Consider the following 16,242-nt stretch of genomic DNA (forward strand, 5'->3'; position numbering starts at 1 on the left):
TAGACAAAAAAATTTGATGAGTTATAATATAAATATTACCCCTAACGTAAATATTATCTCTCAAAATTTATTATGAAATAATAATTATTAAAATTTGCCTTTTAAAAAAATTATTATTATTAATTATCTCTTATGATAGACAAATTTTTTTTAAAAATATATTATTTATATACCTGCCTATACACAACTTTCACCACTATTATATCTAATAGTCTTCTTAATAGTAATATGAATAATAAAACAATAGACAATAATACAAGTATAATATTATACATTGTGGTTCTTCAATTAAAAAAAATTAATAATAGCATATTAGCTAATAGTAATATGAATAATAAAATAATAGACAATAATACAAACATTTAATAAAATAATAGACAATTATACAAGTATAATATGATATAATCACTGTGGTACTTCATTTAAAATTCTAATAATAACATCATCAGCTAATAGTGATATGAGTAATAAAATAATGGACAATAATACAAATGCTTATTGATCATCGACAATTTGGACCTTATTGGAACTTATTGGACCTGATTAGACCTAATTGGAACTTATTGCACCTCATTGAAACTTATTGGAGCTTATTAGACCTGATTGGAACTTATTGCACCTGATTGGAACTTATTGGACCTTATTAGACCTGATTGGAACTTATTGCCCTAATTGAACCTGATTGGAACTTATCTGAACTGAACTGAACTTATCTGAATTAAACTTAACTTATTTGACCTGAAACTTAATTTATAAAGGTGAAGAAAACGCACCCTTAGTGCATTGGAAAGATTTTCCGTCATATGAAGCTACCTAGGAAATTGCTTCTGAGTTCATTTCACAGTTTCCTACATTTGTTGCATAATTTTTCTTGTAGTGCTAGACTTGAGGTCTAGTCTTTTTCATGGGGGAACGGGGATAATGCGGTTGTTGTACCGCCAGATATCGGCTTAAACCATGAGATATCCCTAGAACCTGCCTCAAATGCAGTTTTTTTTACACCATTACGATGTGGGTAATATCGGTTCGGTTGATTTGAAAACCTTTACGACACTGGCGGTATGATACTATGCGGCCTTGTTTTGACACGATAAGTATGATATGGGTCAAACTACTATTTATAAACTAACTTGTTGAAAGTTAGTTAAGTTTGGCACCAATTTCTGTTAGTTGCTTCTAACTAACTTGCTGAAAATATGGGTGTTTCAGTTACATGTAAAGGATACCTATATATACTAGCTGAGTTTGTAATCGACGGTTTAGTCAAACACTTGTTCCCTCCTATTCCTCTCTATCTCTCTCTCTTTCTCTCTTCTGTCTGAACTCTTATCTTTCTCTTCTATCTCTTTTGAGTAGCTTATTCTGTCTGAAATACTCTTAGAATATAGTAATCAGTAGCAGGAAGCTAAGCTCCTGCTAGTCTAATATGAAAGAATTTAGTCTAGAAACAGAAATAGAGATGTGGAGCGAAGAGAGAAATAAGAGATAAGAGCGATAAGAGAAAGATAGAAGAAATGTTTAGAGAGAGAGATTATCATTGCTTAATTTCGTAGTGATTACAAACTATAGCTATGCTATGTATAGCTGAGTTAAACTGAATACAAAGAAAGTATAAGAACTTTTCCTGCCTAAAAATAGACTATAACTATTTCTTTTATTCTGTTATCTAACAGCGACTTTAGAAAATCTGTAAAAAAAAACCAACAGCTTGTCAATATTCAATACTCCCTAACAAAGTGATGTGGGTATTATACTGAGATTATATTGCCTTAGTAAGTGTGAAGGAGTTATTGGTGAGCAAACTTATAGACGGCCTTCCTTGATCCCCTAATGCACTTGCTTGCCTCCCAACTCAACTAACAAATAGGTGAATTAGCAGTCAAGCAAAGCAATTAACTATTTGAACCCGACTCCTTAATAACAAAACAAAGCCCAAAGTTTAACTAAACAAGTTATACGCTTAAAATTACCCCTTATAGTAACTAAAATAAACTGACATGTAGAATCCTCACTTTATGATGAAGCTAAAACCATGTAAGTTCCTAAATTCAGCAAGGGTTCACGTCACAAGATCTATACTTTGGCTGTTATAGTTTAATATTCATAAGAAGCTCGTGTAGTTTTTTGCATGGATATGTAATGTACAGACAGAAAGTAAAGTTTCCTTTTGTCTACAGAGAAGCCGAAATAATGAAGTTGTCTATAAGATTAGTATGACACTGCTTCCAAAATCCTGATGTTACGCATAGTTTTCTGTTTCTATTTATTGATTGTGATTTTAGCATTTACATAAAGCATGCCATTTTTTCCCATATGTTTCTGCTTTTTAATCTTTGTGTGCATAGTAAAGACAGTTGCTCTTCGGTCTCATAACAGTAATCTGCTTTATTCATTGTTCTTTTATTATTTTGCTTGAAATAACCAATATCTGTAGTTTTTTTTCTTGTCACTTTTTCTTTGTGAGCTACTCAAATGTATGATAAGCGATATGAAGGCACTCTTTCTCTGCAAGCTTTATTTATTGCAGTACATGTCCAAATTTCTTGCGATTATTTTTCCTTAGTTGATGAGTACAATTCAGATTCTATTTATCTTTACTTGCTTGAAGTGGCTGCTATTCATTGATGCATTGAATCTTTAGCTGAGTCATAATATTTTACAAATTGTATGTTTAAGTCAGTTCTATCCAAATTAATTCTGCATATTTTCAGGAATCGCTAGAATAGATAAACTGGAGATTGAGGGAAGAGGATTTCACACTAATTTGTATGCTATCCGAGGAGCTTATAGTGGAGGCAAAGAAGGCAAAAGTAGAATACAATGGCTTAGATCCATGGTTGGCAGTCCTGATCTCATCTCTATACCTGGTATAATCTTCAGAGCTCCTCTATGTGTCTCTATGAGCTCTGTTATCTATCATAATACTTTACTCATTGTATTCTGCCATTTGTTTTGCCTGTATGCATACATCTAATGCATACATCTAACTCATCTAGCTAACACTGTATAGCTCATTGTAGTCACATGACATTGGTTTTGGCAATACAGCATTTTAAACATAAATAGCGATAGTGCTGAATATGCTGATAGTTTTCGTTTATTCAGAACTGGATTTTAGGTGTTTATTCAACACTTCAGATATTGTATGGGATTAATTTGACAGTTAAGGCACTGGTAAAGGTTTCAAAATATTATGGTAAATATTGGCGACAAACTTACTAGGAGCAGCGGGATAAAGTTGTCGGCAATGTTGCACTTGAGTGCCCTAACTTAAACTTTAGCAAGATATGTTATTGTTGAGATATAATCATATATCCATGCTGAAAACCGTACAGTTTGGTTGGGGGGCTATTATGCTATCTAGAAAATCAGTGGAAAGTTGACTGCAAAATACTATACAGAGCTGAACTGTGATAAATTTCGTATCATGATCATCGAAAGATTTAGAGAGGCTTTTTCAAATCTGCGACAATTGTTTGCATTGTTGCTGCTCTATGGATACTATAGTTCATAATACTGGGAATGCATCATATGCATTTTTCTGATCTGTGTATGCAGTGTTCATCAATTTTTTGTCTATGATTCTTGTCAAATATAAATATATGATTATTAGAACCTTATGATGTTTGATATTGTAGGAGAAATGGGAAGGATGTATGAAGCTAGTGTTGATGATGTGGGATACCGCCTAGTAGCAGTATACACTCCAGTAAGAGAAGATGGAGTTGAGGGAAAGCCTGTCTCAGCTTCAACAGAGCCAATAGCAGTTGGTAAAACTTCTGCACAACGATATTCAGAATATATTTCTGAAATAGTCTGCTCTTGTTTGGTTTTCAGCATCTTTTTCCTAGTATGTGACTCATACAGAACAGCATTGATGTATAATTACGTCACAACTCACGACTCTTTTAGTTTTTGTGTTTAGTGGACATTAATTAAAGAAAACAATAAAGGATAGGCTCCCCAATCTTGGTTTGGAGAGGTTCTTGAAATCGCGGTTCAAGATTCACACAAGATTGCAGTCTAGTGCACTTTAGAGTTAACAATTCTATACCAAGCTCAAAGCTCGCTATTTCATTCAACAACAGCATACACCTTACAACCTAACAGCTCTTGGCTATATATAGTACAAAGTTCAGCACCTCAAGTAATAAACTAAGCAAAGAAATACAAGAGAAAATTGGTTTTTTTCAAGTTGCTGATCAGCACACCTTTACCATTTCGGCTATATCTCTTGATTGCATAATTGTTTGGCTACGAAACCAATTGGAAGTTTTTGTAGACTTTCAGAGCTTTCCAACAAGTAGTCACATGTGAAATCTTTCTTCTACTTGAACTAACTATTACAAAAGGACCCCAAATAGCTTAAAACATGTGAAACCCATCCTAAGTAGAATAGCATAACCATGTAAGCCAAATCTTAATTCTTAAGTCTTTTTTACACCAAGCATTCATCATGTTTTTATGCCATGTTGCCTCCTTTCTCAGTTAGTTTTGTTACATTTCATATGGCTATCATGAGATTATGATGTCTCCCTTTGCTGGCATTCTGATTTGTGATCACATCAGTTCCAAATTGGACTCCAACCATTCTCTTTTCCCCCTCTCCAGATGTTAATAGTTTCCCTCACTAGATGTTCAGTGTCAATACTATTTACTTGTATAATAAAGATCAATGTGGCCATGTGTAACACCTATGATCTGACTTGATGCTTTTCTGTTGGCTACTTGTAGAACCTGATGTTCTTGAAGAAGTGAAGAAAAAGCTTGACCTTGGTTCTGTGAAGTTTGAGGTATATATGGTGATCATTTATTATGAATCTTGTTCTGATAATAATTCAGAAGACAACTAATGATCTCTAGGCTTCTATTAATGTTTCTTTCTGATCACACTTGTCTTCTGTAGATAAGATCATGCATGACTTATCAGCCCATGATTCTTTTTACTGGTTTTGGTCATTTTTTACGTGGGTGATCAGAATCATCTTTTCTCACCGTTTTCCTTGCTTCAACTTTGAGCATATGCATATTATTGATTTTGGCTCCTGTAAACAAATGAAGTGTTGAGAAGTCCCAAAAATAGAATATGCACCTTGCTGGTCTACGAAGCGACTTTACTTGTGTCTGGAACAATTCTATTTAATCGCTCTTTCATTTGCAAATTTCTGAGCCTTCTAAAAGTGCTTATTGTGTACTGGAAGAAATGAACAATATAATCGTAGTAAGGTAGCCTTTGTATTTTAAGTCTGTATCATGATTTATATCATCTTAGGTATTCGGAGTTGCGTCCATGAGCTCTTAGATAGCCTAGAGACTTGCAAAAAACCCTAATCCCTTGTAGATATTCTACTTCAGAAAGGTCAGAGTGAGCTATTCTTACTTCATACTGCTGCCTACATCAATTTTTGCAGTTAACTATTCTTTATATATATTTCTCCTAATTAATCTAAAATCCTAATTAATTTTATGTAATTAACTACTACCTTGTATTCGTATGTTCTTCCCATTTTCTTTTGGGAAGAAACCAATGAGTAAGGGTTAGTTGCAGAGAGAGGAAAAATATAAGTCGGAAGAAGAAAAAAATTACACGCTGAAGATGTGGAAAGAACAAAAAGTACAGAGGCAGTAGCGTAATTTTAAATTTGGTTCCGATCAGGTACAACCAAAGCAACTAAATATAACAAGTGTAGTAATAATTGAATTATGTTTATGCTTCCGTAATCTCTTCAAAAGTATTTTAAATTTCTTTTTAGCTAATTATTCTTCCAAATTTTCTACTTTGTTTTACTACCTCCGTTTCATAAAGATCTTCCTTGTTACTATTACTACAAATACCAATGAGAATTAATTTGTGTGGGGTGGGTAAAGTAGGAGAGAGAAAGGGGTTAAGGTAAATAAATAAATAAAAAGAGGTTAAAGTAGGAGAGTAAAAGGGAGTAAAATTGAATTAATAATGTAATGGTGGACCATATGATAGGGACATGAGAGGGTAAAAAGGAGAATTTTTTTCCAAATAAGGAATAAAGTAAAAGAGGGAAGATCTTTTGGAAATGCACTTAAACGGAAAGAGGGAAGATTTTTAGGAAACGGAGGGAGTACATCTCTAAGAGTTTTTGACATTTTAAAAGTGTGTGTTCCTTCGAACCTTTTAGGTTGTTGATGCATATGACAGTAGCACAGCATGTTCCCTTATATGTAGGTATAATATGTGCAAAAGTATCTAGAACGAAGAGATTGTAGGACACCACTCTATGCCCTTAGCCTTGTGTGACTTGCCTGTTTCCTGTACCATAGTACAGAGCCTGTTTCCAGTTGACCCAGTTCAATACACAATGATGAGCTGCTAAGCCACAATGAATACGAAGTGTAGGCACATTACTGAGCCATGTAATTAAGTCCATTACTATCCAAATGTCTATGAAGTATGAACAGTAAATCTTTCACTTTCATTGGAAATGGACATGATACTTTGCTTCAATGACGATGCCAATGTGATTATATGATTAATATTGGCATGCAAACCTTTTAGAGTATTTTCAAGTTCAGCTTAATGACTTTTGCCGCTTACCACAGGTAATATGCAACAAGGCTCCATCATCCAAAAAGGTCGCCTACTTTTTGCCACTCGAGTTTTTTTGTGTTTCTAAATTACGATGAAAAATTGCCTTACATCTCTTACTTCTCAGATTCTGGATACTGGGGGTCTTGAGAGGAGAATTTTGGAAATTAACAGAAAGAGAGTCAAAGTTGTGAAGCCTGGTTCCAAAACTTCTTTTCCGACTACTGAAATGCGTGGCACTTATGCCCCCCCATTCCATGTAAGCAATACTCTGCTAGACTATATATCAAATTTAATCAATTATAGTATTATTGCCTTCTGCTTGTTCTCTCACTTGATAATACATGAGTATTGAACTGTTGTCCTTTTTTGTTCCCATGTTTCCACTCCAAATTTTGAGAACGGAGGATTTCCAGTGCAACTGTTGCACCATGTGGCAATACAATCCTCTCATGATGGACAATTATTCTTGAAAATACTAATTTATTAACTATATCTTAAAGACTGAGACAGACAGCAACGTGCTGGCAGATATGTCTGTATTTCTCTAGTTTAAGCGACTTACTCGATAACATCCTTGCTAGCAGGTGAAGTGCAATTGCTTATGCATGATTAAAGCTGATTCACCAGAGTTAAAATAGTCACTAATCTGTGGAAATTTGATTATGAAGATATTCTTGTTAAGTAATGGTGGTGTGCTGATGCTACATAGTCAGTAACTCTATGGCGTTAGTTAATTGATAATTTCCTACATGATGGCAATGACCGTAGTAGGTCGTATTATTAGATCTGAGAAAATTATTTGAGGTGACCTCACTGTATTATATGAACCCCAAGAGAGGTATATTTGCCATAATGGCACTCAAAAGTTAAAAGAAATGCAGATTGAGATTAATATTTGCAGCCATTTGTTTCCAGAAATGGGTCATCTATGTGATAAATCTAATTTCGGACGTAGGTCATGCTGATATAAGGATAATTTACTATCTTTAGGATATTATCTCTTAATTTGTATAGCATATTCTCTAGAATATTATTAGCATAATATCTTTATTTCCTCTATTCATTGTCATAGTTGTTCTATAAATAGGTTGTAAACTCTTTCAATCATTTAAGCTTTCTCACAAAACTCTATCATGGTATCAAGAGCTTTGATCCGTAACTACGCTTCCCTTCCCTAATCTCCCTCCCTCAATGGCGGCAGTGATAATATCACTCCCAAACCAACCATCATCCTCCTTCATCATGGCTACACCATCAAAACCTTTTGCCGACGCCGACAAATGATGGTGACCATATCAAACTTATTCTCAGAAAGCTTCAAACCAAAATCACACTTCCACTCAACTCTTTTGGCACACCGTATTTCATATACCAAGATATGCCAATTATCATCTTTTTTTCTCCAAACCCTTTACGGAGAAACAACCCCTTTTTTGACACCCCGTAGTTTGTCTACCAAGTGTTCCCAAACACAAATTTCCTTCTCCAAAACCATGATGGAGAACCATAAAATTCTCTTTTAAATAACCGTCACCATCATTATATTTTTCTATCTCTCCTTTAATGGTGGTGAAGGAACCCATATATTTTTTTTCTCCCATACGATAATTCCTCATTTTAATTTTGCAATAAATGGTTCACGTGTCAACAATTGTGAAGAACACCCATTAAGCAACTCAACTCTCTCCAAACCCTCTTGTAGAATTACAATGCAATGCGCCCTTTCTCTCTGTCTTTCCTTTTCTACAAAATTTGTCTCCTTTATTCCTTCATATCAATCCCCACTTTCACAAACTACTCGTTGCACTCTGCAACACAATTTTTTCCCATCTAATCTCTTTTTAATATGTGCAAGCAAAACACAATACAATGTCAAACTCATTTTCTCTCTTCTCCTCCTCTATGTTAATGTGGTCATGGAACTTAATATCCCTTCTGTTGTCCACATTCTGCTGCAACTAAATAGTGCTATCATCTTCTTCTCATTTGTCCACCTTCCCACAAATCCAATCACCGTCATCTTTTTGCCCATCAAAGACACCCACACCAACGTCCTATAATTATTTCTTATTTCAATTAGTGGACAGTCATCACCTTTATCTTTGCTCTACTCATCGTCTCTGTCGTCGCTCAAACCCGTGGCAGCGCTCCGACAACTTCTTCTACTGCATCTATTATCACGTGTTTATCTTCCAAGATTGGTCTTTCCCTCCGGTCGTCCATCTTGTGGGGGCGTATAGAAGATATACTATAAGATATACATATAGTACATATCTTAGTCAAATATTTCAGTTATTGTAATCTAGTATATTTACGATATCATGTGTATCTTTAGGATATTATCTCTTAATTTGTATAGCATATTCTCTAGAATATTATTAGCATAATATCTTTATTTCCTCTATTCATTGTCATAGTTGTTCTATAAATAGGTTGTAAACTCTTTCAATACATTTAAGCTTTCTCACAAACTCTATCATACTATGATAAATCAAGGACCGAGAACTTTATACTGCATTGTTCCATCCCCAAACTCAATTTTTCATTAGTTTTCTTTGGTCAGAAACTTGTTGATATTAACAGTTGTACTTATTAATCAGGTGGAGGTTTTCCGCAATGACCAACACCGATTGAGGGTTGTCGTCGACAGTGAAAATGAAGTAGACATTATGGTGCATACACGCCACTTGAGGGATGTCATTGTGCTTGTTCTCCGAGGATTAGCTCAAAAGTTCAACAGCACCTCTCTAAATTCTTTGCTGAAAATAGAAACATAGGAATTCATTCACCTTTTGAATGTCTTTAAAATGTCATTTTATCAATGTTAGTGAGGTTTCCCTTTCGTTTCCTTGTTTGTATGGAAATCATTGCTATACTTCGTCATAGTTAACGGAAGTCGTGTACAACTTTGCTTGTGGCTTGTCAAATTCTTTTTTTGGGTTTATACAAGAGAATGTAATTAAATACATTCTTCAATTACTTTTGATTAGGGAGTTGGGTGTAAGTTCAGTCTCTATTCATTCCGTTTCCTTGTTTGTATGGAAATCATCGTTATACTTTGTCATAGTCAACGGAAGTCATGTACAAGTTTGCTTATTGCTTGTCAAATTCTTTTTTTGGGTTCATACAGGAGGATGTAATTAAATACATTCTTCAATTACTTTCGTTAGGGAGTTGGGTGTAAGTTAAGTTTCTCTTCGATTTTGGATTGAAAATGCACCTATTTTCAAATTGAGAGAACTCTCACGTTTTTCATTAATCAAGCTTGAAAATTTTACAAGCTACTAGAAAAATATTTATAATACAATATATCCAAAAATCACAGAAAAAAAAGAAGTACAAATATATTTAAAATATCCTAAATGATGACTAAACTGTTAGAATCTTGAATAAAAAGACCTTTCTCCATTCCTTTGGCTATAACTTTTGACTGAATGCGAATTTTACCATGAAATCTATTGGAGGGCATCTTACACTTGAAGATCTTTTCAACCATATGTAGCAGCAATTCCATCATCTAAAATGATGTGAAACAAAACACTCCATTAAGGAGCTTTCCTTCCTTGCTAGGAAATGGTGTAATTGGGCCCTTGGCTGCATACACCTATTTAAGCATGTATAACCTCCTTGCTTCACCTTCTTGCTTCATTACATCATGAAAAGCATCACAAAGATTGCTAGTGAATATCGTAGCTTGATATTTGTCAAAATTATGCAATTTTTTGTTTTGGTGCTAACTCTTTGTTTTAATGTAAGTAACACTACTTAATATCAAGCACTTCAAGCAAGCACCTCTACATCCTTGATGGGTAGCTGCTAGCTTAGCGCCATTACACGTTTAAACATATAACTAAACTAATTAACTAATTCAAAACAATTTTAGTATTAATGAGCTACTTAAAGATAATTAAACAATTCTTAAACAAGATTAGTGCTAATTAATTCCTATTAACTCTCTGAATCTTGTTTAGCCAAAAAAGAACTTCATCTCCAGATACATATGCCCTTGTTCCTAAGCTTATGTCGTGCTTATTTTTGCTCATTATCACCTGGATTAGGGCAAATTAAGCCCTTGAAAACCTTTTTTATTCTCAAAACCATAATTAATAATTAAATAAATTTATTAAAAACTTTGGATTAGTTGGCTTAGAGCAGCTAGATGCGTATGCATCACTTAGCTTTTTCATGAGTACAATAACCGCTAGCTTGTTCATTTTTGCCTAGGATTTGATTTTGGCGATTTGTGTTTTTCTTTAATATATTTAGTGCAATTTCATTCTTGTTTGTTAGATCTGTTTTTTTTTTTAGGTTCAGTTTTTAAATTTCGTTTTTTGTTGTATGTTAGATATGAATATTTAATTTTGATATATGTTCATATTTTTTCATTTCTTAATTTAATTTGCGTTGATTTTACATTTTTTCGGACATACCCCATTTTTTCGTTTCATTAGTCACTTGTCTCTTTTTTAATTCCTTTTTAGATCATTTCGAATGTCATATGTTGCTTTCTCAGCAAATTATGTTTGGCGTAAACTATTGATGCAGGAGCATCTAGCTCCATTATTCCTATTACTAATCTTCTTGTAAATAATGATAATAATGCTTTAGAAATTCAGCTTTTGAGTTTAATTAGCTCTAAGTGTCCTAGAGTGTTAGTTAAACATTGTTAGATGTTTAGTCGACTTTTGAGTTTAATTAGCTCTAAGTGTCCTAGAGTGTTAGTTAAACATTGTTAGATGTTTAGTCGACTTTTAGAACAACTTTTGTAACGTTTTTGTTAATATTTTCTTCTGAATTTTTGTAAGGTGCTTAGTCACCTATGTGCTTAAGCTAATTTCTTATCATAGCATGATGCAGCTGCTTGCCTTAACCTGAAGAAAAGTCCACAAAGGGTGCTGGGGAGCGTGTAGAAAGAAGAGAAAAAGCCTGGAGGAAAAATCAATGTATAGCATTCATTTCTCCACATTTTGGGACGTGTGACCTATGGATGGAAATATCTTCAAGTGTAGGAAACCATCCAACTGGTTTCCTGGCCATTGGATAAGCTAATCATGAGATATAGGCAGAAACATGGAGAAAGGTCCTAAAACCGGGTTCAGCAGCTCTTCCAACTTTTAGCTTATTTAATTAGTATTTGTAGATCTTTCTTGGCTACGAAATTTTGACATGTTGTACTATAAATAGTCAGCAGATTGCTTGTAAAATTTAAGCTTTGATTAATGAAAATCCAGCGAGTTCTCTCTAATTGAAAACAAGTGTGTTTTCTGTCCAAAATCGGGTTGGTTTTGTTTATCTAAAATCTTTGCTGTTTGCTTGTCATTCATTGAGGTGAGAGCTAAGCACGTAAAGTAGGTTGTAGGACAAGTTGTTCCACCTTGTCTTAGCCTTGTTTGGTGGTTGTTGGGTTGTGAAAGTGGTGGTTGTTTGTCTTAGAACAAACCGGGTCAGTTTCTTTTAGCTCTTTTAAAACCGAATCTTAACTTCTTTCAACTAATGCTCTCATGTGCTTTATCAATATGTATCATTTGGTATCAGAGTTGTAGGTTGGTTGAGAGCATCTTAAACACCTCTTAAACTAATTCCCTAAGCCTAAACACAAAGCCTAAACAGCTAACTACAAAAAACGCCTAAACCGAAAACTGTTAAACCTCTAAATATCCAACCTTTTGGTGGGTTTGTGCTATTTCTTTTAGATAGAGGAAGGACATGGCACAAACTTTAGGAGAAATATGACTTTAGAAGAAGCTAGATTGGTTGGAGTGGAGAACAAAATAGAACAACTCGCGGATCATATTAGAGATGTTCTAAACCATTTAAGAGACCTTCAAGTAAGGGGAAGGCGTGGAACTCCAAGGAGGGAGGATGAAGAAGATGTAGTAGGCTATGATACTAGTGGGGAGGAGTTTGAACGTACCTTTGAGAGGAGAAGAACACCTAGGCCTAGAGATGAATTTAAAGATCTCAAGCGAGATGTTCCGGAATTTGATGGAAACCTTAATCCAGATTCATTTTTGGAATGGGTTACTAGGTGTAATAGGATTTTTGAGTTGAAAGGCTATGATGATGAGAAGTCTTTCAAGGTGGCAAGTACTAAAACTTAAGGGGATGCATCTCTATGGTGGGAGAATGTAGTGCTCCTTAGAAACCAAAAAGAAAGAGTAAGGTGTGTAGTTGGGAGAAGCTTAGAAAGCTTATGATGGAGAGATTCTTGTCATCTACCTATACCCTTAAGTTTCATCTTTAGAACAAGGTTCTAAGAATGTTGAAACATACATTCATGAGTTCGAAAAGCTCATGATGAAACTGGATGTGCAAGAACGTGAAGAGCAAACTATGGCTCGTTTTATTGGTGGTCTTGATAAGAGCATTTCAAGGAAGTTGGAGCTGCAACCATACACTACTTTGGATGAGCTCTTCAAATTAGCTCTTAAAGTGGAGAAACACCAAGCTGAAAAGAAGAAGAAGGGCGTGCAAAAGAGAGGACTTCTTACACTACTAAAGGAGGTCCTAGCTACTTCAAGACCAATTCTCCTTACACTCCAAAGGGGGATACAAGCAAAGTGGTCGAGAAGGGGAAGAAGGTGGCTGATTCACGTGACAAATCCAACGTGAAGTGTTTCAAGTGCCATGGCTATGGTCACTACCAAGCTGAATGTCCTAATAAGAGGGTAATGACTCTTATTGACATTGAAACCATTGAAGCATCCATTCAAAACCAAGAAAATGCAGAGGTGTCGATGCTAAGCAAGAAGGAAGTGACGAGGAAGAGGAGGAGATCATTGGACCAGTTGAAGGAGAGCATCTTTCTCTTGTTATAAGAAGAGTTCTTCACACAAAAGAGGCATTGGAGGAGGTTCCTAATCAAAGGGACCAGATTTTTCAAACAAAGTGCCTTGTTAAGGGGCGCCTTTTCTATGATCATTGATGGAGGTAGCTGCACCAACGTGGCATCTACAACCATGGTGGAGAAGCTTAACCATCCAACTTTCAATCATCCAAAACCATATAAGCTTCATTGGCTTAATGATGGCAGCAATGTTGAGGTAACTAAACAAGCTTTAATTAGCTTTTCCTTCGGTGATTCTTACAAAGATGAAGTGTTGTGTGATGTATTACCTATGCATGCATGTCATTTGTTATTAGGAAGGCCTTGGCAATCCGATAAAGAAACAATTCATAATGGAAAAACTAACACTTATTCTTTTATGCATAGTTCTAAAAAGATTGTTCTTCAACCCTCTAAACCAAACACATACACCAACACCACAAAAAAAGTCGAACCTACCTCTAAACAGCAAACCAGCACCAAAAAGACCTTAATCCTTTCTAAACCACAAATTAAAAAAGCCATTGAAAAAGGGAAGACTATGTATTTGTTGTTATTTTTGGATGAAAATGAATTAGTTGTAACTGAAATTCATGAAAGAGTGAAACCATTAGTAAATGAATTTAGGGACGTTTTCCCTAATGATTTACCGAAAGGTTTACCACCTCTTAGGGGAATTGAACACCAAATTGACCTTATTCCTGTTGCCCCATTACCAAACAAACCAGCTTATAGATGTAATCCTCAAGAAGCTAAAGTGTTACGAAAAGCAAGTGAGTGAACTTTTAGCTAAAAGATTCGTGAAAGAGAGTTTAAGTTCACGTGATGTACCGGTTCTTTTAGTGCCAAAGAAAGATGGAACTATGAGAATGTGTGTTGATTGTAGAGCCATTAACAATATCACAGTTAAGTATAGGTATCCTATTCCTAGACTTGACGATTTGTTAGATGAGCTACATGGTTCCAAAATCTTTTCTAAAATTAATTTAAGAAGCGGTTATCACCAAATCAGAATTAAAGAAGGTGATGAATGGAAGACAGCGTTTAAAACAAAGGGAGGCTTATTTGAATGGCGTGTGATGCTCTTTGGTTTAACTAATGCTCCTAGCACATTCATGAGGCTTATGCACGAGGTATTGAGGCCCTTCGTTGGACTATTGTTGTGTCTATTTGTGATATTCTTGTGTATAGTAAAGATGAACAGGAACATTTGCAACATTTGAGGAAGGTTTTCTCAAATTAAGGAAAAAGAAGCTATATGCCAAAATGGAGAAGTGCGGGTTTTTCACTCTGAGTTTCGTTTTTGGGATTCATTATCTCCAAAAATGGAAGCTATGGATGAAGCCAAGGTGGAGGCAATCAAATCATGCTACGCCTAAGAATCACGGAGGTAGAAGTTTTCATGGTTTAGCTTCATTTTACAAAAGGTTCGTCAAAGATTTTAGCACTTTGTTAGCTCCATTAACCGAGTGCATCAAGAAAGGGTCCTTCACTTGGACGCCAGCATCCCAAGAAGCTTTTGAGGCTCTTAAAAACAAGCTAAGTGAAACACCTATCCTAGCCATTCCAGATTTCAATCAAGTGTTCAAGGTTGAATGCGATGCAAGTGGAGTTGGAATTGGAGCTGTTCTTACTCAAGGTGGGCGTCCCATTGCCTACTTTAGTGAGAAGCTTAGTAATTCAAGACTCAACTACAACACTTATGACAAGGAGTTCTATGCCATGGTTCAATCTTTGGAGCATTGGACTCATTATTTGAGAACAAGACAATTCGTGTTGCATTCGGATCACCAAGCTCTAAAATACATCAATGGCCAACATAAGCTCAATCCAAGACATGCCAAATGGGTGGAATTTCTCCAATATTTTAATTTTGTTTCAAAATATAAAACTTGAGTTTCTAACATTGTTGCAGATGCATTGTCCAGGAGGCATTCTATTTATTCTCTTATGGAGGCACGAGTTCTTGGATTTGAAAGATCCAGATTTTTCACCAATCATCAAAGAAGGTGCATTTGGCGCCTATTCATTGCAAGATGGCTTTTTTTTCAAGAAAAACAAGCTATGCATTCCAAAGTGTTCCCTAAGGGAGCTATTGATACGTAAGTGCATGGAGGAGGCCTAGCTGGTCATTTTGGCATCAACAAAACAGTAGACGTGCTCCAAGAGCACTTTTATTGGCCAAAACTAGCTGGTGATGTTCATGGAGTTCTTGCTCGTTGTTCTACATGCCAAAAGGCTAAGAGTACCTTTCATCAAGGTCTCTGTACTCCCCTACCAGTCCCAAATCAACCATGGGAAGATGTTAGCATGGATTTCATTGTAGCTTTGCCTAGAACTCAAAGAAGCAAGGATGCAATCATGATGGTCTTGGATAGATTCTCTAAAATGGCTCATTTTATTCCTTGTAATAAAACTGATGATGCTATTCATGTTGCTGATTTGTTCTTTAAAGATGTTATACGTCTTCATGGTGTTCCTAACTCCATTGTTTCAGAAAAGGACGTAAAGTTCTTAAGCTATTTTTGGAAGACCTTATGGAAGATGCTAGGTACTAAGCTCCTTTTTAGTACTACGACTCACCCACAAACTAATGGCCAAACAGAGGTAACAAATAGGACGTTAGTGAACAAGTCTCAAAGAGATTGGGATCTAAAGCTAGCTCATGCTGAGTTTGCTTACAATAGATCTTCAACGTATGCTACAAAACACTCACCATTCGAGGTAAACTATGGGATTAATCCTTTAAGTCCTATTGATTTACTTCCATTTCCTATTGACGTGCATAGTAGCAAAGAAGCTGAAGTGAAGGCCAAAGAAATGAAGAAGCTACATGAACAAATCAAAACCAGAA

General features: G+C 35.3%; 1 protein-coding gene across 1 annotated transcript in view; it reads left to right on the forward strand.

The window, feature by feature from the left end:
- Positions 1-9,551, forward strand: part of LOC104901220 (187-kDa microtubule-associated protein AIR9) — a 69,350-nt gene extending 59,799 nt beyond the window's left edge. Inside the window, 6 exon segments of the mRNA XM_048634377.2 lie at positions 2,712-2,867; positions 3,639-3,770; positions 4,735-4,793; positions 6,574-6,606; positions 6,687-6,818; positions 9,163-9,551. Coding sequence (XP_048490334.2) covers positions 2,712-2,867; positions 3,639-3,770; positions 4,735-4,793; positions 6,574-6,606; positions 6,687-6,818; positions 9,163-9,339 — 689 coding nt within the window. The 3' untranslated portion in view covers positions 9,340-9,551.
- Positions 9,552-16,242: the final 6,691 nt, after the last annotated feature.

The sequence above is a fragment of the Beta vulgaris genome, chromosome 8 (assembly GCF_026745355.1).
Source record: "Beta vulgaris subsp. vulgaris cultivar EL10 chromosome 8, EL10.2, whole genome shotgun sequence".
Taxonomy (NCBI): domain Eukaryota; kingdom Viridiplantae; phylum Streptophyta; class Magnoliopsida; order Caryophyllales; family Amaranthaceae; genus Beta; species Beta vulgaris.